The sequence below is a fragment of the Sarcophilus harrisii genome, chromosome 3 (genome assembly GCF_902635505.1).
Source record: "Sarcophilus harrisii chromosome 3, mSarHar1.11, whole genome shotgun sequence".
Classification (NCBI taxonomy): Eukaryota; Metazoa; Chordata; class Mammalia; order Dasyuromorphia; family Dasyuridae; genus Sarcophilus; species Sarcophilus harrisii.
Window position 1 is genome coordinate 524,056,236 of NC_045428.1, and position 24,481 is coordinate 524,080,716.

Consider the following 24,481-nt stretch of genomic DNA (forward strand, 5'->3'; position numbering starts at 1 on the left):
CTGAATACTTCCCTAAATTCTTCCAAATACCTTTAAATAATGACTCCAAATAAATTTTAGAGTATCAGAACACACACAAAAAAACAGAATGGCACAATTTTTCAGCCAAAGGGGACATTGGGGTGGGTCCAGAGTGCAAACAGGCACAGGAAACCAGGAACAGGCTGGGGGCCTTGATCTGGACTGCAGAAGCAACAGTCTCTAGACCTCCCAGCCCACAGAGGCCAAGGAAAGGTTTGGCATAGTAGAGGAGGGAAGCCCCAGTCCACCATTGAGGGGGAGTCACTGAATCCACAGCAGCAGTAGCTATGGGAACACCAGATACTGGGGTAGCTTCCAGAGATCACAGCACACAGGGGGGGGGGGGGGGGGGGGGGGGGGGGGGGGGGGGGGGGGGGGGGGGGGGGGGGGGGGGGGGGGGGGGGGGGGGGGGGGGGGGGGTGGCAAGAGGCGTGAAACAGCTGGTCAGAGGAGACCGAAAGGCCTCTTTGCTGGCAATGTGGCAGGACTCAAATCTAGCAGCAATGCTGGCTCACAGTACAGGTCCCTAGAAGGATCTCTGAGAACAGCTGCACAAGACCCCTGAAGCTGAGATCTTCTACCTTGGAAAAATCTCTACTTTAACCAAGAGTTAAAAGCCAAGTAATACTCAACAAGGCAGAAAGATTCTGACCACAGAAAGCTACTATGGTGACAAGGAAGATCAAAATACACACTCAAAAGATGATAAAGTCAAAGCTCCTACATCCAAAACTCCAAGATAAATATTGACTAAGAACTGATCTTTGGCCATGGAAGAACTCAAAAGGAAAAACTGAGGAGAAATGAGAGTTATGCAAAAGAAAATACAAAAAGGCTAAGGAAAGGTAATAATAATAGCTATAGCTACATAAATCCCATCAGCCCCATCCCACTTCCCTCCACCTTCTTCCCCAAACACTATTTCCGGAAACTTGTCACCAAAGTTCTTGGGATCATCAAATGTTCACCAACAGAAACTGAAATGGTTTTATGAAATATTAAAGATAATATAATACTATATGCTAAGGGTTACTGGGCCTTAAGGTCTAATTTATAAAGGAAGATTCCTGTGTTTTATCTTCTCTCATGGCAAAATGAGAACAGAGTAAAGTAAATTCTTCATAAATATTTTTTCATTCATTCAACATCCTCCCTCTTCCCCTACCACAAAGTTTAAGACTCCCATGGTTAGAAAAACAATGTAGGTGATACCAGTATACCTGACTTTACATCTGAATGTCTCAAAATGATTTTTGAAACCGTTTGCAAACATCTCCTGATTATTGTGACCTGAAATTAGTTATTAATATCCACTTAGCTTAGTAATTAGGTAGTCTCATTTTTAAGACTGAAAAAAATTTTTACCCACCTTTTTTATCTACACAGTTATGTCCTTGGATTTACTATTCTTAAAATATTTTCACAGAAGTATTCTGCAATCCTCCTTAATAATGGGTCCAATAAACAATCTTTACAAGAAGTTCTTCCTTACAACTCAATTTAACTTTAATGCTTTCAACTTTTGTGGAAAGAATGCCTCCCTTTACATAGAACTTCATTTTAGGGCTTCTAGGATTAGATCTGGAGAGAAACACTCAGAGGCATCTAATTCAAGCCCTTCATCTTATAAATGAAAACACTGAAACCAGAAAAACTACATGACTTGTCATGGTGCTCTGGACTTATCAAAGATAGTATGTGAATGCAGGGCCTCTCACCTCAATGCAAGGTTCTTTCCACCAGTCTAAAAACTTTACATTATAAATCTCATACTAGTTATTCTATACTTAACACACTTCAAACAGTTTAAAATACTTCCATGAAATTTTACTCTTTAAAATCAACTCTAGTAGGTATTCTAGCTTCAAAATGGGTGTCCATGAGAGACTGAGGCCCTCAGGAAATAGAGGCACTTTAAAATGCTCTGAGGTTAGCGCCAACTAAGGACTGTTTTTAAAATGTTTTAATCAAAAATCTTACCTCCTGTCACCTCACACATTGGTGTGATTGCAGAATCATCTAGAGGCACACCTGTCAACTGCTCTGATTCAACAGCCATGGTACCAGGCAACCGCAGCACTAATGCAAAGAGTCTCTGATCCCAACGGAAAGGTTCCTTGGTCAATTCACTTCCAGGCAAAGGTGAATTAAGAGGTAAATGAAGCTAAAAAGAAGAAAAAGAAAATTACAGTTTTACAGCTCAAACCATACATTAACTTAACATTAAGATTCTTATAATACAAAGAAAAATAGAAAATTAAATGTCAAGGGGCAAAATGCTTTGCAAGCCTAACTTTGAGGACCTCTACTGGGAACTCTGAATTATTACAAAGCTTTTGCCACCAAACAAATGTATCTCATACAATCAATCTCACACAATTATTTCTGCAAATTTTTTGTTTTTAAAGCCAATTGTGCAGTAAATACACTAAAGTAACTTATTAAAGGAAACACATGACAGATTTCAAAGGTCAAGAATTCTTTTGTTCTGTAGATATATATTCTAAAATTATCTGATTTAAATTTCTTTAAAGAAAAAAAAATTTTTTTAAATAATACGCATGTTTACTATCCCTTTGTAGAATAATCTTTGCTAAGCCAAATGTAAAGGATTTTTGAATTTACAAAATTGACCATTTACAGACAAAGTTATTTTACATTGCTATAAAATTCAAGTATCTGATAATTTATCAGTTCCTGGAGCCAAGGTTAAGCTGGAGAGAGAGAGAGAGACAAGAAGCCAGGCCCTCCCTTCCTAATAATATCAACACCTTTCAAAAACTCCTAATTTTAAGAAAATAGGTCTGGCTAAAAGTTATTTGTTGCTATCTTTCCCCAAATACCCATGATAGGGAGATAATGCCAACAAGACAGTAAGAGAGATGAAAAGGCTGGTACCTCATTATTGTCAGTTAGGGGCTATTGGATAGAATCAAACTTTTGCTTCTTACCATCTGGCTTAGTCAGATGGCAGTGGGGAACAACGTAGAGGAAGTATGATCCAGAGTATACAGGTTGGATCCCTGACTCCACAAGATCTTTGCTACTTCAAAAAGCAGTCAAAAATCAATATGCCACTTTGGTCACTGCCTTTTTCAGTTATCCATATATTGAAAATGCCAGTCTCCTTATCCCTCCTCTCCTAACCCCGCCCCCTCCCAAAACCATCACTTCTGTAGTTTGGAAGGAACTTGTGCTGCATTCATGGGTCCTTTTCCTTGTAGCAGCATAGTCTCCACAAATTGCACAGATAGGCAAGAATCACTGCATAAAGATAAGGCCTTTATTGATTAACATAGCTGCTCAGAGCACATGGTGTCTAGGATATGAAATAGTCCCCAAAGTTGATAGTGGGAGCATTCTTGGAAACTTCCATGTCAAAGGCAGGAAAAACACCAAAATGAGAAAGACCGCCAAAGTGATGCTGGCATATGGGTATGCAAAAGAAAAATGGAATCAAATCTACATAAGTATTATGAAATGAGGAAAAATCAAAGTATAAATAATCCATAATGCTGGTAATATAAATAAATAATTAGGTTGATATAATGCTAAGTTTCTACCAGTATTCACATAGACTATACATTCAAACAAATGAAAAGCCAAAAAAGGTCTAAAGAATACTACCAAATAATAAATACCCACATAGATAGTATATTTGAAAAGTTAAAAGATTTACTTATTCCAATAGTTGTCATTTCTTGGTTTTTCTGTCTTCTTCCTATTCACTAACCAGGATTCCCAGAAATATATAAGCAGACAATGGAAATAAGGTCAAGAAAAGAGTAAAATAAAGGTTATAACCACAAATCTCTGCTAATCAATCAGCAAGCATACACTAAGTATTTTTAACATGCCAAGGATTGTGTAGGGTGCTGAAGACAAAAAAAAAAAATCGCTTTTATCTTATGGAGCTTACATAATTTCGAAAGAGAAAACATAATACTTAATAACTAATACTTAAGTATATAAATCATAAATAGAAGGTATGGGAGGAAAGGAGAATCAGGAAAACCATTGTGCAGAGGATGGCATTGGGGGTGAATTCTGAAAGAAACTAGGGATCTAAAGATATGAGACTAAACAGTAAAAGGATAGGGGACAGTTCATATAAAGTAAAGGAACAAAGATGAGAAAGATGCATGAGGAACATCAAGAGGCCTAGTTTGGCAGGACTGCAGCAAAAAAACAAAGATGAGGACTATTGAATAAAATTGGAAAAGTACACTCAGGCTAGATCTTAAGAGGCTTTAAACACCCATCCAACACCCTATAGGCAAATAGATTTGGCCTTTAGGAAAACAAGTTTGACAGTCTTGTGGAAGATGGACTGAAGAGAGAAATTTGAAATAGGGAGATGAGTTAGAAAAGAGGCAACTAGGGTTTTGACTAGGATAATGGCTATGTGATTAGAGAGAGGGATGGACAAAAGAAATTTTGTGGCAGGAGAAACATCCAAGAAGTACTTAGGTGGTGGTTCACAGTACAGGGCTGGGCCTGGAGTCAGGATGCAATGCTCAGTTGTTTCAGTTGTGTCTAGCTTCCCATGACCCCAAATTGGGGTTTTCTTCGCCAAAGTGATTTACCATTCTTTCTCTGGCTCATTTTATACATGAAAAAACTGAGATTAAAAGATCATGTGACACAAGCAGCAAGTGTCTGAGGCTGGACTTATCTTAGGTCCTCCTGACTCCAAATTTAGCCTCAGACACTTCCTCGCTGGGTGACTCTAGGAAATTCATAGCCTCTTTCTGTCAGTTTTCTCATCTATAAAATAAGCTGAGGAAGGAAATGGCAAACTGCTCTAAGACCTTTGGGGGGAAAATTCCCAAATAAGGGCTCTGGAGAGTCAGACACAGCTGACAAGAAAAAGAAATGTGAAGACATCATAACTATGTTACAGGGCAAGAGGCAGGGAGGAGTTGTGGATGCATGGAGTCTGCCCACGTGGGTGACTGTCCTCAAGAGAAATAGAAAAAGGTAAAAACAAGGGTGCATCAAGGCACAAGAGATGAGCTATCTTTTGGACATCAAGTTCGAGATGCCTACAAAATATCAAGTTCAAGATGTTCAATAGACAGTTGGGAATGTGTAATTTAAGCTAAACAGCAGTATTATAGGGCTAGGTCAATATCTATGGGAGTCATATTTGTTAGGTCTGAACAAATTTATAGCAATGTTTTAGAAAACTTAAATTCCTGAAATCTTCATTTTAAGAACAAATATTCCTTGAGTCTTAAAAATCAAAAGAATCTATATGTCAACAATTAAGCATGTATAAAATACTGGACAGGCAATTAATTATTCAAACCAAATTTTGATGCCATTTAATCCCAAATCCAAGTAGTCTCTATCCCAGTATGGGACCATTTTTGAAAGCTATATGAAAACACAAAATTCAATAAAACCACTAAAAGTATGATACTTTTTTTTTAACAGTTGAGAGAATGTCTTCTTGGCTTACAGTTTTGCTCATAACTAACTGCTTTCTAACCAAGAGATCTAAAGATGATGGCTATTTTATAAACCAGAATACTTCAGAAAACTCACAACCACAACATTTTTAAGATTTAACATTTGGTGTAATTAAATGATTTCAATGTGAACTTGAGTCAGAGAATCATACCCAAAAAAACTCTCCAACTTACAAAGATCCCAGGAGTCATCTAGTCCAACCTGTATATAAAACAGGAATCCCCTTCACCCAAGCAGACAACCAGACTCCAAAATCTTCACCAAGGAGGCACTCATTGTCTCTAGATAGCAAGGGTCTTTTAGATAGATTTAAGTGTTAACTAAGGTTTTCCCTAGTGGTAAGCATAAATTTACCTCTATGCAACTTCTATCCACTGCCTTCTAAGAGCAAGAACAAGTTTAATTAGTAACTCTTCTTCCAAAAGAGCCTTTCAAATCATTTAAGCCCATTAAATCATGTTGCTCCTCTCCTATTCCCCACCACTCCCACAAAGTTTTTCCTTTCCCCAAGTTGAGCGTTACAACTCTTTCTGATGACTCCTAGGAGTCCTTAACTTAGCCTCCTCCTGACACTCACCAGTGTATCAAATGGCTTTCCCTGCCTGAAGCTAAACACTACTCCAGATTGTAGTATGACTACAACAGAAGCTAGGCCTGTCTTAAACCACGCCCAATGCTGCTATGGCATTTTTGGACACTCTCACTCTAGACTCAGACAAGAGCTTGCTCTTCACTTAAATCCCCAAATCATTTTCAGATGAACTACTATTTGGCCATGCTTTCCCCACTCTTGAGACATTTTTTGAAGTGAAGTATAAGATGTTAATATTTATTATCACATATTATCTTGATCTGCCCCAATGTTAAGTAAGATCTTTTTCGAATCCTCATTTATTATCCTATATGTTAATGAGTCCTTCTAGCTTCATGTCATCTGAAAATTTGTAAAGCATACCATGCCTAAGGCTTTAGTACAATTACAATATATCCAGATCCCCAAGGACCTCCTGTGAAGACTCCTCTAAGCCAACATGAAATATTTATAATTCTTCTTTGGACCACACTGGTCATTTATACAGTTCAAAACTCATTTAACTATACTATTAACTGAGCCACATTTCATTCTCCAGAATTTCTACAAGGAATAGTAAAAAATTCATACATAATATAAAAAAATGTTTTATAAGACCTAAGGTAAAGAGAAGACAAGAGGACCGGAGGTGGGAGCTCAAGCTCTCGGAGCCAAGGAGAAAGATTCATTCCACCTTCAGCCTCGTGGTGATTATTAAACTGAAAAGAAGGCTGCTCAAAGACCTCCAGAAAACTAACAAAGAACACTACAATTATTATCCCCCTTCTAAAGCTGAGGAAAAAAGGCAGCAAGCAGAGGTTCGGAGCCTTGTCCAGGACCACCCACCAGATGGCCTGACTCCAGACTAACCTCAGCAACCTTCAGCCAATGCACATTGACAACTCCTCTGTACCTACAATCAATCTGAACAAAGTGAACAAGTGATTAGTACTTCCCTGAAACCAGTCCTCTCTCATCTGTCTTTAGGCAAATTGAGTCAGCACTCTACTTGTTGATCTTTAGGTTAATGTATAATATCCTTAAGAATAAAACACTTTCTTAAAAACACTACCAAATTCAGGTTTCCTAATTCAGGCTAACTTTAATTCTAAATCAGAGTGATATACACTATATAATATATATTATATGTACTATATATATATTATTATTATTATTATATATAACATGTTATAATTATTAATATTATTGTGTAATATATATTTATATTATTTCTAAACTCTTCTGGTCTTATTCTAGTACTCACTCAAAGAAGATTGAAAATTAACAATTCAGGGGTAGCTAAGTGACACAGTAGATAGAAAAGCAGCTTTGGAATCAGGAAGACAAGTTCAGACACTTACCAGCTGTGTGACTCTAGGCAAGTCACTTGTACATACGTGCACTGGATTGTAGGACTAATTTGCACTTCACTGTTACAAGTTTTTAAATAAACAAAGTAAAGCAAAACCCCAACTCCCCAGAATCTACAGGCACTGTGCTATTCTTGCAAGCCAAGTTTTCCACATAACCCAAAGTTTATTCCTTCATATAACCAAGGTTTATTCTTCATAATCTAACCTTTTCTTAATAGTCATAAAAAAAATTGCAGATAGAAATAGATACACATTAAAAAAGTATGTATTTCCCCAAAGCTGTCTCCCCACCAGTAAAAGAGGAAGTAGACAATGAGAATTCAACCATTCAAAAAATTAGAAAAAAGATTATACTTAGTTATTTACTATATAAAAAATGAAGGGTGAGATTATAGAGCAATTCCACAAAGATAAGTAGGTTATGAAAGGCATCTATCCAAAGTGGTATAAGAAAATCTGAGATCCCTTAAAGCTCAAGTCTTTTGATCAAATTCAAATTATTCTACAAATAAAAGATTCAGAGAAGCTTAGATACTTGTCATTAATTGGAGACTAGGATAAAGGATCCTAACAATGCTTTAATTTGTAAGATCTAGAAAACAGATAATTAAGTTTATTATACCTCTATAAAGTAAGAGTAAAAGGGCTCTGAGTAAGAGTAAAAGGGCTCTGAGTGAGGGTCTGAAGATCTAAAATCCTACCTCTAATACTTAACAAGCTGTGTAATAATGGACAAGACATTTAATCTCTGAGCCTCCATTTTCTATAAAATGGAGATACAACAATTTTAATAAATACCTCATAGATAATAAAATTATCAACTACTATTAATGCTATGAATAAAGAGTTTTCGTATATGATCTTTTGTAAATCTCCTCTGCCCCCTTAATTCCTTAGTTATTTCAAATGTTTGGACCCCAGACAAGTGAGTTATTATCATACACTTAACATAAAACAAAGAATTTATACATTATATGTAAGAGTAATGCTCCATATGAAAAATTTAAGACAAGAATGAGTTGAGACTGAACATGCTTATGTAAAACTATTTTCTAAGTGAGACACAATCATTTTTAAATAAAATGGGATCTTGGGCATCACCAAGTACAAACTCAACATATTCTACAGGAAACTCGGATCTCTTGAGTTATAACTGAGAAGCCAAGGCTAACCTGCCTCTCAATATATTGCTCATTCACACTATACTTTCTACACAGCCTTTTTTACAAGGAAAAGACACCTTCAAAACAACATATTATTTTCTTATCAGTATAGATTATATAAATTTCTCCTTTCCAAACTAGGACAGAATAAATTACAAAATATTTATGCAATATTTGCAGCACCTAGTATTGTGCTATGTGCTAAAATATTCCCTTCCCTCAAAATAAAAAAAAATTACATCTTTGCACAAGGAATTTATAATCATTGGAAGAGACAGGAATGTATATTAAATAGAGTGGTCGTAATAGATAATAATATTCAAAGGTTAAATTATGTGACATATTAGAAATGCACAGAAAGAAAAGAGAAAGAGCACTAGAGTACTAAAGGTTAAGTTTCAACAGAAGGGCTTAAGTTTGAGCTAAGGCATTGAAAAGATAGGCAAGATCAGATAAATAAAAAGGAATGTAAAGGGCCTTCTAGCTTAAGAAACTGTTATAACCAAAGTCATGGAAACAAGGATTAGCTAAGGGTAGTGGGAGAAGAAGCAGAGAAACAGACACATTAAGTAGATATTAAGGCATAGTTAGGAGATAAGACTGCATCAGCAAGGCAAAAGCAACCTATGGACGGATGAATTAGATGTGAATTAATGTTTTATATGGCAGAGAATTATATATATTTGAGCACAGCAAGAGCAAGAAGGAAAAGAACACAGAATGGATGAGAGATTAAGCTAACAGGGAGAAAGGATAAAAGAAACCTATGAAGACTAATCCAATCCAATTTGCAGTTATCAAGCAAGTAGATGATTCTGGAATATAAGTACCAGGACAAGGTGGTAGCTCATGGTACACTGGACCCAAAGTTTGAGTTCAAATCCAAACAGAAACATTAATTTGCTCTGTGACCCTAGGCAAGTACGCCACTTCTTGTTTGCCTCTGTTTCTTCATCTGTAAAATGAAGATAATAATAATAGCACTTGCCTCTAAGAGTTGAGAGGCTCCGATTAGATATTACTTGTAAAAAGTGCTTAGCATAGTACTTGGCACATGAAGAATACTACATAAATGTTTATTCTCTTCCTTCTTATTCTCTCAAAATACAATAAGAGAAACCAAGACAACTCTAAGAGATATTTAAAAGGAAGAACTAGCAGCAAAGCAGGGCATCCAATCAGAGTATCAGGGGCCTATAAATGGGAAAAGCTTACATGATATCAATGTCTTGAGAAACACTGTTAGTATGGGAATAAATATAATAATAGTTTTAGACAACCTGAAGTTACAAAAGCATTTTGATGAAAATATCTCTTGAGTATTTAAAATAAGAGATCAGAAGACAAATGTGACTAAAAGTTAAAAGAATTTCTAAGTCATGGACAAAAACAAATGTCAGCAACCAACTTATCTCAAAGCCAAGTAGTGAAACCCACCAGATTTAGCTCTTGCTGTGAGTTATTAAAAGGTACAAATGCTGGAAAAAAACTCACTAAATTGGCCAAACACCCACAAAGAGTTTACTTAATGTGTCTGATATATTTCCTAATTCCAAGGTATAAGAACCATAAAAACAAGCCAAGTTTTCCACATTACCCAAGTTTATTCCTTCATATAACCAATTTCAGATTTAGATGTCATTTTAATAGCCACCTAATCACCCAATAACTGGAAAAAAATAATTCCCTACATAACATTTGAAAAGCTTTCATCACAGGCTCTGCTTGAGGATCTGTAATAATGAAGAACTTACCAATTCTAATTTTTAGAAAGTTTTTTCTTACTTCAAAACTATATGTTTCTTTGCAATGACCCCCCAATGCTCCTGGTTTTGCCATTTGAAGCCAAACAGAAACTAAGTTCCTCTCTCTCCCAGGTTGACAGCCCCGAATGTCTTAATATCTTTTCCTTTTCTTCTCTCCAGTTAAATATTCCTATCTCTTTCTTTTACAAAAACAGTATTTGAAATATGTCATGACAGAGCACAGCAGAACTATTATTTCTTTAGGTTAGGAAATGTGCTAAATTCAAATGAAACTGGCAATTCATTAATTGATTAGAATGTCTTCTCCAAGCAATCTGGAATTATGCCCGAAAAGTTATCAAACTGTGATGCAGCACTGCTACTACTGGGCTTATACCCCAAAGAGATACTAAAGAAGGGAAAGGGACCTGTATGTGCCAAAATGTTTTTGGCAGCCTTGTTTGTAGTGGCTAGAAACTGGAAAATGAATGGATGCCCATCAATTGGAGAATGGCTGAGTAACTTGTGGTATATGAATGTTATGGAATACTATTGTTCTGTAAGAAATGACCAGCAGGATGAATACAGAGAGGCTTGGAGAGAATGAACTGATGCTAAGTGAAATGAGCAGAACCAGGAGATCATTATATACATCAACAACCATACTGTATGAGAATGTATTCTGACAGAAGTGGATTTCCTCGACATAGAGATCTAATTCAGTTTCAATTGATCAATGATGGACAAAAACAGTTACACCCAAAGAAAAGACACTGGGAAATGAATGTAGACTGTTTGCATTTTTGTTTTTCTTCCTGGGCTATTTTTATCTTCTGAATCCAATTCTTCCTGTGCAACAAGAGAACTGTTCGGTTCTAAACAATATTGTATTTAGAATATACTGTGACATATTCAACATGTATAGGACTGTTTGCCATCTGGAGGAGGGGGTAGAGAGAGGAAGGGATAAAGTCAGAACAGAACAGAAGTGAATGCAAGGGATAATGTTGTAAAGAAAATTTAAAAAAAAAAAAAGAAAAGAAAAGAATGTTCTGTCCAATTGAAACAAAGTTATTGCCCAATTTGTGGAACTTTCGACCAGGATGCCACAGGGCATCCAACAAAAATATTGGAGGCCTTTCTTACTTTCTCTTGACACTGTATGAGGAGACTAAAGCATATGGGTAAGGGCAAGGAAGAAGAGAGACAGTGAATGCTCCACGTGACATACCCATCTTTTCTGGTCATACATTTCCCTGAATTCATTGTTTACTCTTCCACTTCTTTGAAATCTCTAATGTCATATGCTGATGCTGCCTGTTGATAACCTCCATAAGTACCTCCACTATCCTCTGTTATACTTATGTTCAACTTTTTGAAGACTTTCATGTTCCATGTCTCACAGCTCTATATAATATCATAGAATACTGGTATTTTTAAAAATAGGCTTTTGTTGGGAGGTTTGGGTTTATTAAACTAATTTTGCAATTCCTATAAGTAATCGTACTTGTTTTCCTACTGTCCTTTTTAATTATCGGTCTAATCCATATCATACTGCCTAACCCAAGAATCTAATAATAGTCAAACTCTAAATTATTCATGCAATCCACATGTCATAGAACAAGGAACCTTGAAAACTGTGTTCATCTACTTGGTTTAACTCCATAAACAGGCAAAATGATAAAAAAAAATCCCTTCCATGACTATCATGATAGCATACACAAAAGCTGCATCTTCCTTCAGCTTGAACTTGGCACTGCCTGTCTCATTACAGTGCTAAACATCTTTGCCAAAGGTTTGATGTCTCATCCAATGGTAACAATAATCATGTGAATGTGAGACTGATTGAACAAACTTATTTCTGTTAGTTTTCTAAAAGTCTCAAATAATTGTGATATAGAAATTAGAGATATTCTTCTGAATACATCCTGTAAACCAACATTTGGATCTACCAAACCACATGCTTTTTCAAAATCTAAAATATGCAAAGTACTATTCTGTACTCTTTTCTATCTTGTAGGCAATTTTAAAATGATGAAACAGGATCCAGCATAGATTATCACTTTAAAAACTTACCAGTTCCACATCAATATTTTCATCACTGGGACCAAATGAATTAAAAATCATTTATCAAGTGCATATGTGCCAAGTATTGTACTAGGACTTTGTAAATATTGATGATTATTGATTGGCATGTTACACACACACACATCTAGATGACTATTATAAATATCTCATAGAGATGAGAAAGTTGAGAAAGGTGGACAACTGCTCATTTCTTCTAGCCTTTCAAATACCTGGTGAATTGAAAACTGGAATGCTCTCATGACTGGGTCAATCCAGGACAGATTATCTCTATATCTTTTTCACATTTTCATTCTTCTAGTTTTGTGTTAGCTTAATAAGTCTATTATACATTTATTAGATTCTTTGCCATCTAGGAGAGGATATGCAAGAAGAGGAAAAAAATTTGAAGCACAAGGTTTTGCAAGGGTGAATGTTGAAAACTATGCATATATTTTGAAAACAAAAGGCTTTATAAAATTTCACTTTCTGCAGTAAAAAAAAAAAAAGTGTGTTCTAATATGTGAGTTCTGACTGTACAACTGACTCACAAATGACCACCATATAAGTTCACATATCATTTGTCTGTCAAAATAAGTTTCTTTTTTTGTGACTGTATTTGGTCCTTGAAATGAGATGTTATACATTCTTTTCTCAAAGAAAATCTTAATGCTATAGAAGCATAAGATTTTTGCATAACCTAAGTCTCTCAATCTTTATCCAAACATATTCCAATTTACTATCTTTGTGGAGGGTTTTATTGAGATCTTCATAAACTCCCTACACCTCTTAAACTTGCACAACAGATGTTGGTGCAAAAGTATTTAAATGTATTTTAATGGTGGTCTTTTTACAAATATTTATCAAAAGCATTACAAAGTGATAAAATGTCCTATGAAATTACGTTTCTTGTAGCCTCCAAGTATAAAATAAAAATTCTTTCAATAACTTTTCTTGCCTCTCCCAAGGATTTGGCAGCAACTTACTGCTTTTATCTGTTTTTGTTTATAGCAAAAATGGCAGGATCAATACATATAATGGACCTATAGGCAATGATGTCAAATTCACATTTTACCATCAAAAAACTTGAAGCCCTGAGAAGTTAGGTGATTGTTCAAAGTGATTCAGAGACTATAGTCACATAGTTACTTGTTGATTACTGATTAAGGATCTCAAATTCATAGTACAAAAAGCTATTAGAAATTTAGAGGTAGTATGAGAAATGTGCTTCTTAGCACACATTGCTTCCTTTTGCCTTCACTTTCACTTAGTACACATTGCTTTCATTGCAGAAAGTAGAGGAGACTTAAAAGGCTGAGCATCATCCTATATTTTTGTTTGATGGCTGCTATGATCAAAGAATTCATCAATAATCTGCCAACTTATTGATGATGAACTTTTCCCTACATAGCCTGGCCTTCAAGGCAAAATATTCATTGCCAGGCAAAGAGGAAAAGAATGGAATAAACATTTATTAGGCTATTAATGCCAGTGCTAGGCACTGTGCCAAGTGCTTTACAAATATCATCTCATCTGATCATCACAACAATCCTGTAAAGGTACATACTATTATTATATGATCTTTATTTAATACATAAAGAAACTGAGGGAAAGTAAACTATCCCAGAGGCTGGACTTGAACTCAAGTTTTTCTAACTTCAGGCCCCATGCTCTATCCACCTTGTGAGCAGCTGCACATCTTTCACTGGCATAACTATCCAAAGCCCAGTTTCACCTCCATACCAAGATGAGGTTTCTGAGTATGACTTTCTAGAAGAAAAGTAAGCCTGGAAGCGCTGCCTTAATATAATCTAAGAATCAACTATCTCTTTTTGGCTATGAATCTGACACCTCAGGCTGACATTGCAAGCCATTAAAAATCCAAGATCATTTTCAGCAAATTTCAAACAAATGACAATTATGTTTCTCCCATCTTGTGACTCTACACTTGATTTTTTTTTTTAGCAAAGTCTTTTTTACATTTATCCCATTTAAATGTCATTTTTATTTGATTCAGTCTAATGTTTGCTTCTCAAAATCTTCATTAATCCTACCTTCAAGAACAAAGTTGCTAGCCATCCCTCCCAGCCTTGTGTTAAATGCAATGCACTGCACATAGTGGATGGGCACTTAATAAATGTCTATTAGATCAATGGCTGAGTTTCCAGAGTACAGGGCAAAGTTTAGAGCATTATGGGGTAAGTATAGGGTGGAGGAGAGAAAATAGCCCCTATACATATCCATTTTAAACTGGCAGCATGCCACATAACTTTCAAAGCTATTTCACATATAGCTTCAGCTAATATTCACAAGCCTATGCTTAGACAGGACATACATCATCCCCATTTTATAACTTGATACTGACAGAAGTTACTTAATGCAAGTGATACAAGGAAGGGACATCATTTGAGCTAGAATGTAGGGCTTAATTTCCAATGTTTTTTGCAGCATACAAATAACCACCAACTTTACAGAATACTAAATCGACAATACAGTATAGTACAGTATGAAATAGGGGAAGAAAATGCACAGATCATTGTAGATAGTAGATCTGTAGGAAGTTTTACACTTTCTAAGTAGAAAAGTCACTAGGAGCTAAAATGAAAAAAAAGAAAAATTTTGGCAAATGTTTAAAGGAAGGGAAGGATGAGTTCTGTGAATGAAAAAGGGACGTTGAGCAAAATTTTTACCCAACAGAGGGTGGAATGCACAAGATCTTCCACAGCAAATTGTGTGCAGATATAAAGATGTGAGATGTAAATGGAACAAAGACTAGCTAAGAATTCAGAAAACATCAATACTAAGAAGATATTTGAGAAAATATAACAAGTAGTATGGAGCAGAAAAAACACATACACATAAAATTTGGACTCAAAGACTAGGATTCCAAATTCCAAATTCGGCCATTTAATAGTTACAAAGTTAACTTCACTTCTCTGAGACTTATCTTACACCAAGAAGGAACTTGGACTGGACATCATGCAGGATTCCTACAGCTCGAAATGTATTCCCTTCATATGATTAGGAGATCGTGATGATATTCACACATCAGGATTTAGAACTGACCAAAAAAGGAAGCAAGGTAAGAAGTGGGCCATTTAGAATCAAGTTAATATAACTCATGAAGGACATACCAAAACCTGTAAATGATTTTCAAGGATAGAGAAAGACAGAGTATAAAAAGATAGGGAAAACCTTGCATAATATTCACAGGGGAAATCATAAGATAGAACAAAACTAGAAATAACTCCAGAATTCTAGCCCTATTAAGATAGAAATGACTACAAAACAAGGAAGTTAAAACAAAAAAGAATATACAGTGGATAAAGCACCTGGCCCAGAGTCAAGAAGACCCGAGTACAAATCTGGCTTCCAATATTACCTGTGTGATTCTTGTAAAGTCACTTAACCCTGTTTGCCTCAATTTCTTCATCTGTAAAATGAGCCAGAAGGAAATAGCAAACCACTCTAGTAACTTTGCCAAGAAAAACCCAAAAGGTGTCACAAAGTCAGGTAACAACTAAAACAGCTGAACAACATTAATAACAGATTTAAAAATAAGGTAATTTTTGTGAAATTGTTTATTGCGGAAATCCAATTATTAGTATAATGAATTTGGACATGAGGGAAATCAAATAAATTTTGGCAACATACAACCCAGAATTTAAAGAACAATTTCCTCTATGTAGAATTGAGGTCCGAAAACATTCTTCCAATTAAACTCAAAGGTAGCAATTAGTAAGGACAGGAAGAAATCATGTGGAAAAGTAGCATGGCTAGGACCACAATGGTAGTAAAGCAGTAGAGGTGGGATTGGGTTGCAAGTCATCTAACTCCAAATCAGGGGTCTCTTAGAAAATACCCTACACAGAATCACAATGTATTTTCACTTTTTGTTGTTGTTTCTTCTGATTTTTCTTGTGCAACATGATAATTGTGAAAATATGTATAGACTAATTGCTAATGTTTAACATATATTAGATTACTTGCCTTCTAGAAGACAGTGTGGGGATGGAGAAAAAATTTGGAACACAAGGTTTTTGCAAGGGTGAATTTGAAAACGATCTATGCATGTATTTTGAAAATAAAAAGCTTAAAAAAATTACCTCACAGCACAAGAAGGTACCCTTTTTTGGTGAAGTGCTACAACAAAGCCTTATAACAGTTTTTACATATAAACAGTGGCCAAAACTAATGTGGTTCCCTTCTTCCCACCTGGACAAAGACTGCACTGTTCTCACTACTACCTGTTCTCACCTTAAGGCAGAACCCTATCATGGAACACAGGGAACTGAATCTGAATCTCAAAGCTGTGCCCCCCTCTTTTCTCACAGTCCTTCATAGCTTATTGCACCAAAGCTATACAAACTCCTTCCTGTTTCTCATTTGACTCTTACTGTATTATGTCAGGAAAATCATCTCTCTCAATTTCTGGGTACTTTAAAATAAAGGCTAATAATCTCAAATAGAAAATGCAGATGCTACAGTGAATAGTGCCAGATCTTTAGTTAGAAAGACCCGAGTTCAAATACAGCTTCAGACATTTACAAGTTATATAACCTTGGACCAGTCCCGTAAGCCTGTTTTCCCCAGTCCCTCATCTGTCAAATGAGCTAGAAAAGGAAATGGCAAACCTCTCCAGTATCTTTGCCAAGAAAACCCCTAATGGGGTCACAAAGAATCAAACACAACTGAAACTATTGAACAATAAACAATCTTTAACAAAGTACTCTTACAGATATACTTTTATTATAAGGAAAAGGAAAAGTTCTGGAGTGAAATTAGATGTGGGAAATGATATGGGAAACCTGAGACACTAATGCACTGTTAGTGGAATTGTGAAATGATCCAACCATTCTGGTGGGTGATTTGGAATTATGCTCCAAAGGCATCAAACTGCATACCCTTTGATCCAGCAGTCTCATTACTGGGTCTGTATCCCAAAGGGACAGTAAAAAAGAGGAAAGAATCCACATGTGCAAAATTGTTTGCAGCAGCCCTTTTTGTGATAGCAAAAAATTGGAAAATGAGTAGATACCCATCAATTGGGGAATGGCTGAATAAATTATGGTATGAAACAGGCTGATTTCAGAAAAACCTGGAAAGATTTGCATAAAATGATGCTAAGTGGAGTGAGCAGAACCAAGAAAAAAAAATATACACAGTAAAAACAAAATTATGTGATAATCAATTGTGATGCACTTCGTTTTTTTCAACACTACAGTGATCCAAGACAATTCCAATAGACTTGAAATGGAAAATGCCATTCACATCAGACAAATAACTTCAGAGACTAAATGTAGATCAAAGCATTCTATTTTCACCTCCTCCCCTATGGTTCCCCCCCCCTTTTTTTTTTCTTTCACAGCATGATTGATATAAAAATATGTTTAAAATGACTACATGTATATATACTATGTCAGATTGCTTCACTTGCTGTCTTAGGGAGGGAAAAATTTTTGAAATTCAAAACCTTACAGTTGGTTTTAGGAAAAAAACCAACAAAATAGAAAAACCTTAAGTATATTTGATTAGAAAAAGAAGAAAAGAAAACCAAATTGTTAGCCTCAAAAATGAAAAGGGAGAACTATCCACCACTGAAGAGGAAATTAGAATAATTAGGAGTTACTTTGTCCAACTTTATGCCAATAAATTTGATAACCTAAGTGAAATGAAGGAATACCAACAAAAATATAGATTGCCCAGATTAACAGAGGAGGAAGTAAATTGCCCAAATAGTCCTATTTGAAAAAAGAAATAGAACAAGCTATTAATCTACTCAATAAAAAATCCTCAGGACCAGATGGGTTTACATATGAATTCTACCAAACATTTAAATGACAATTAACTCCAATACCATATAAACTATTTGAAAAAGTAGGGAATAAAGAACTCCTACTCAATTCCTTTTGTGACACAGGCATGGTACTTACTGATACCGAAACCAGGTAGCAGACAACAAAAAAGTAGGTAGAAAACTTACTAAAACCAGATAGAATGAAAACTATAGACCAATCTCCCTAATAAATATTGATGCAAAAATCTTAAATAAAATATTAGCAAAGAGATTACAGAAAATCATCCCCAGGATAAGACACCATGACCAAGTAGGATTTATACCAGGAATATAGGACTGGTTCAATATTAGGAAAACTATTAGCATAATTGACTATATCAATAATCAAATTAACAAAAACCATATGAATATCTCAACAGATGCAGAAAAAGCATTTGATAAAATCCAACACCAATTCCTATTTAAAAAACACTAGAATATAGGAATAAATGGACTTTTCCTTAAAACAGTAAGTAGAGTAAGCATCATATATAATGAGGATAAACTGGAACCATTCCCAATAAGATCAGGAGTAAAACAAGGTAACCCACTGTCGCCATTACTATTCAATATTGTATTAGAAATGCTAGCTTCAGCAATAAGACATGAAAAAGAAATGAAAGGAATTAAGTAGGTAATGAGGAAACAAAATTATCACTCTTTGCAGATGATATGATGGTATATTTAGAAAACCATAGAGTCAACTAAAAAACTATTAGAAGTAATCCACAACTTTAGCAAAGCTGCAGGATGCAAAATAAATCCATATAAATCATCAGCATTTTTATACATCACTAACAAAATCCAACAGTAAGAGATAGAAAAATTCCATTTAAAATAACTGCTGTTAGTATAAAATATTTGGGAATTATTTGGGAATTTATTTGCCAAAGGAAAGTCAGGAACTATATGAGCAAAACTACAAAACACTTTCCACATAAAGCCAGATCTCAGCAATTAGAAAAATATCAAGTGCTCTTGGATAGGCTGAGCGAATATAATAAAGATGATAATACTCCCTAAACTAGTCTATTTTGATCCCTCATCATTAAGTGATATCCTAAGTAGTCCCGAGTTCAATACTATTGCGGAATATTCATAAATAAAATTATTCAAAGTAATCTTATTTTTTTTTTTACTTTTTATTACAGATGTTCAGTATTTCAGATCCATCATGGAATAAGGAGACTTGTATGCTAGCCTGAAAACTTGTACACTACTCCTAATGTTATAACTGATGTTTAAATGCATCACAAATTCCAACTAATTTAAAAATAAAATTTCTCTAACACAATTATGAAGTGGTATGTGGGAACTGGGAAGTTCTGTTATTCACTCTGTAACTGTTCACTCTAATTGACTAGTTCTCATAGGCCAAACATTTCACTTCATTACTAAAGAAACAGTCTATAATTAGTTGTTTGTATGAAAGCAAAGAGTACAACTCAAACAATTAGTTTTTAATTCAACTAACATTAAATGTTTCCTGTGCAAAAAGCTCTCTATTAGAAGGCAGGCAACATAAAGATGAAAAACAGCAGGCCTTTTCTTCTGGGAACTTCTGGTCTAAAAGAGGACATTATGTGGTTGGTTACAGTTGTTGTCCTTTGTGTTTGAAAAGGACCAAAATGACATCGCTATGTTAAGAGTTAAGGTACAGTACATCTGACTGTGGCTGATCAGATCAATATGAGCTCAGAATGCTCTGCCACAGGCCGGACACAAATAGTCTACATGAACATTTGGGGTAATTTGTCTAATATTGCACATTTTGCATTTCCTTTGGACGAATTCAATTCTGCTTTGCTTACAGAGCATAGCTGCCTTCTCTGATGAGGGCACGCCATGCTGGGCAGTGCTGGGATAGTGTTTCCCATGTCATACAATCAATCAATTCTAAAGTTTTTAAAAGAGACCTTGAGAACATTCTTGTATGGCTTTTTCTGACTACCATGTGACAGCTAGTTATGTCAGAGTTTTCCAAAAACTAATCTTTTTGGCAAGTGTATATTTGGCATAATATATATAAAAATAATTGGTATAATATGGCCAGTCCATTTTGGCAAGTGTATATTTGGCATAATATATATAAAAATAATTGGTATAATATGGCCAGTCCAATGGAGTTATGCTCTCTATATACCTGTACACACAATATGATTCTATATTATATATTTACATATATGTATACTTGTTTATATACACACATGTAAACACTGTGCATATGTATTCTTCATACATAAAGAATACATGTGTCTATAAGCATCTATGAAATAGATATAAACTCATCTGGGTTGGGGAACTAGCTATGGCAATCAGGAAAAGCTGTGGTTGTGGTTGTGCTGAATCTTTTAGGAAACTAGAGATTTTTAAAGATCTTTGAAAACACTGTATTCTCATGATTCTACTCTTGGCTCTCTTACTCTGGCTTTGTGAATTCCAGATCATTCTCCTTTCCCCTTAAATGAAACAACATAAAATATCACAGATTCCAGTAAGAGCCAGGCAAACAAAAAGAAATCCGAGAAGGAAGATATCACTTTTATTTGGGGCAGATGGAGGTAAAAGCATCCAAGTTGAAATTCCAAGTGTGAGATTTCAATAGTAAAAGGAATGAAGAGAATAATTTCTAATGAACATTGGAAAAAATGCTACATATCAAAGTACAGATATGGAAGATGGAAGGATAAAACAAGACTAGAGGACAGCTAAATTTCACAGGGAAAACAGAATATATGACATAGAGTACTAAAGAAGATGAATCTTATGTATAAAGATTTATTGGAAATCAATAAAGCAAAGCCCAGAATATTTTATTACATTACAAGATAACTAACAGATATGATTGTTAAACTACTGTCCAAGAGAAGGAAATATTTATTAAACACCTACAATGTACCAGGCACTGTGCTAAAACTTGATTCTCACACTAACCCTTGAAAGTTAAGCACTATCATAACCTCAATCTCAGTGGTTAAGGAAACTAGAGCAGAGGTCAATAACTTGGTTCAGGGTCAGATAGATTTCAATTTGGCCTGGTACTCTATTCACTGTTACCTAATTACTTCCATTATTGTGACCTAACTTATGTATTATCAGTAAAAATTTTTGGAAAACTAAAAAGTAATTGTTGAGAAGGGCCAGATAAATAAAAATTAATATCAAAACAACCTCTCCCCCATCATTTCATTTAATTTTCTGCTTTGTGATGCTTTTGGTAAAATTTCCCAGATTTACAATTTTAATTGAGGTTAGACCAAAAACTTATCAGATTGTTACAATTACAATAGTTTCAATTCTTAAATATCAGGACAGGGGTATTTAAGGTTTATTCATTTCATGTGAACATATATGAGATCAATGAAGACTCAGGAGCAGGAAAACCAAGTTTTTAAATACTTATTTTTTGTTATTTTCAAAACTCTGAATGCCATCTCAATCATTAAATTTAAAGAAAGATGATAAAGTAAAAATCACAGCTATTGACGTGGATTTGTTATTGGTTATAATCTTTATTTAACCATCCATTCTTCCAATAATTCTGTGTCCAGTAACAGCAGTTCAAAAACAAATTTTTTTTTTCTTTCCAATGTGTCCTTTAGGAACATAAATAAAATCATCAAATACAGATGTATTATTTTAAAAAGTCAGTAGTTACAGACAAAAAGGCAACTAATCCTAACTTCCTTTAAGCCAAAAATCTATTCAACCTATTTTATTCAAGTAGTATTTTCAAGTAGAAATACTATTTCCTTGCTCAATTAGTTGGTTCCAATTGGGGATAACAACTTATTTCCTGGCCCACTTAATACCGATGGACCTGACAAGACTTCAATACTCAACTGTGAAACTATTGGATGGTTTCTAGACATCACTATATGAAAGATCATAATTCTCTCTCCACAAGTGTTCCCTTTCATTGCTACTTTTACAAGCTGTAAGAGTATACAGATATACTTCAGAAAATGAAGTGTGAAGAAAGCACTTTAAGGAACCACTGCTTAGACATCTTCAAAAATGAATAGGTCAAATGAAGAACTATGAGACTACATGCCACTACAAGCAACATATTACTCATAAGTACATATGAAAAAAGGATTTAAGCAGATATAGTCCAGTTTGGCAAATCTCTTCCTACTCCACAAATACTAAGTTTGGTCCAAAGTGAACAATCACCTTAAAAATAACATCATTACCCTCCCAAAAATCTTAAAAGCAAAGCTATCTGCCCTTCAAGGATAGTCAGTAAGGAATCAGTATTTGAAGATACTATGCCTACCTCTAGAGAAAGGTAGGAATTAAAAAACCATCATTCATTCATTTAAGACTCAACTCTATCATTCAAGTTCTCACACCTTATCAGGATCAGAAAGTTCATTGTACAGATTCTGGAAAAGTCCATCCTAGCAATTATGTAGGTTAGACTAGTTATTATGAAGTAGTTGGGGACTGACACTTATTCTTTGTTTCTATTCCCAAAAGTTCATAATTCAGACCATGGATTCTATGAAATCTTAAAAATGAAAGAAAAAAGTTGACCCTTCTCTTCATTCAGAGCAATGGTCAGAAATTTAAGAGCTTGCTTCATCATAGGAACTGCTAGTGTCTAAAGCTCATTATTCTAACAATATAGGCATAAAGAGACAATATTCTTCAGGAAACTATTCTTTAAAAAAGTTGGATCCCTCAATATCTGCATGATGCCATTAAAAACTGCAACTGGTTCAAAGGAGGCTGATGAAAGGCAATCCTATCAAAACCAAACAACACTGCATTACAAAAGCTCTCCAACTGTTGAAACTTTAAAGTCAACAGCCTGAACAGAATTAGTAAATATATATCAAATTCAAGAGATAGATACTACTAAAAGTGTTATAATTTCTTAAAAGGCCATAACAAATAACTGAGTTAAATTACGTAACCAAAGCACTGATCAATCCTTGTTGGTCTGGACACATCTAATTAACCCAGAAAAATATGGCCTATTGCCCTTAAAGCCCTAGATTTGAAATCCTGGAGGCAGACCAAGAGCCCTTCCTTTAAATGGGTCTTGAATTTTAGGGGTGGTTCTAATACCTGAAAGTTGGAAATGAAACATCAGATTTGATTTTCTAATTCAACCCTGGTTCTGCTGGGTCAAGTTTGTGCTTAACATATATTCACAGCCCCCAGAGAGAACTACACTCTACTCTGCTCACCTTTAGGGCTTTTTCTGAGGCCTTCTGAGATGACTAGCATCAGACTTTTGAGAAGAACTGAGGAAGACTAGCCATTAGACAAGGCATCTCTCCCCCACGGATCTGAGTGCTTGAAGTGACATCCAGGATCAGGTCGATCCTGTATCCAGGAATCATGACCCTCCCTGAGGCACCAGTCATCATGAGACAGTTAGTGCACTTTGGCACTTCTTGAAACCACTGGACTGCTCCTTCAGCTGAAAGGAAAGAAAACATCAAAACCACAACAAACAAAACAAAGGGGAAAATCAGTGACTCAAACTGAGAAGACAAGAGGTGGGGTGGGTGGGAGAGTGGGTGGGAAATAAACCAAAAGAGCCTCCTCTAGAAGCAAATGTAGCCTTGCTTTGATGCAATGACCAAAACTCCAACATCCTGCTGAAGCTGCTCAACAAGATATTTCTTACCCCCCCCCCCCCCCCCCCGCCAAAAAAAAGTAGTCTAAAAAGTAAAGCTGCTACTTCAAATAAGAATGGAGTGAGAAAAATAGGAAGAAAAATAGCAAAACAAATAGCAAGAACCTAGAAAGCTAAACCATTCATACTAAGTACAATACTAGAAAAAGATTTCTAATGTTAAAAAAAAAAAAGCCACACCATCAAATCACAATAGCAGGTCATAGTAGCATAGTGCTTATCCCAGGTCAAGAGATGTAAGGAAGACCCAAGGCAGTTAGTGCTACAAAGAATGCTTATGAGAATATGTTCTTCCTGTTAGTAGAAATGTAATGTAATTCCAGAATTTTTCACAGATAGATAAAAATTTATATAATCTTAAGAAAAATTACTACCCAACCACCAAATCTGCATTATGAAGTTACTAAGTTACTAAGACTGTCACATGCCATTTTTTTTTTAACACCCTGATAACTAGCTCTGTTGCATTCCTAAATACTGTATACTAACCAACCTCAGATGAAATAGGACAAAATCTATCTTTAAAACTGTACAACACATTTCCATTGATTTATACTAATATACGTATAAAATTCATGCC

General features: G+C 35.2%; 1 protein-coding gene across 3 annotated transcripts in view; it reads right to left on the reverse strand.

Annotated features, from left to right (window-relative positions):
* INTS6 (integrator complex subunit 6) overlaps positions 1 to 24,481 on the reverse strand; it is an 84,716-nt gene that overhangs the window by 24,666 nt on the left and 35,569 nt on the right. The window contains exons 1-2 of one of the 3 annotated variants that reach the window (XM_031961962.1): positions 23,447 to 23,619; positions 2,002 to 2,185 (exon numbers count right to left, since the gene is read on the reverse strand). In XM_031961962.1, coding sequence (XP_031817822.1) covers positions 2,002 to 2,080 — 79 coding nt within the window. In that variant the 5' untranslated portion in view covers positions 2,081 to 2,185; positions 23,447 to 23,619. Of the gene's footprint in view, positions 1 to 2,001; positions 2,186 to 23,446; positions 23,683 to 24,481 lie in introns of those variants that run through there. The other 2 variants (XR_004233286.1, XM_031961961.1) reach the window with 2 other exon arrangements.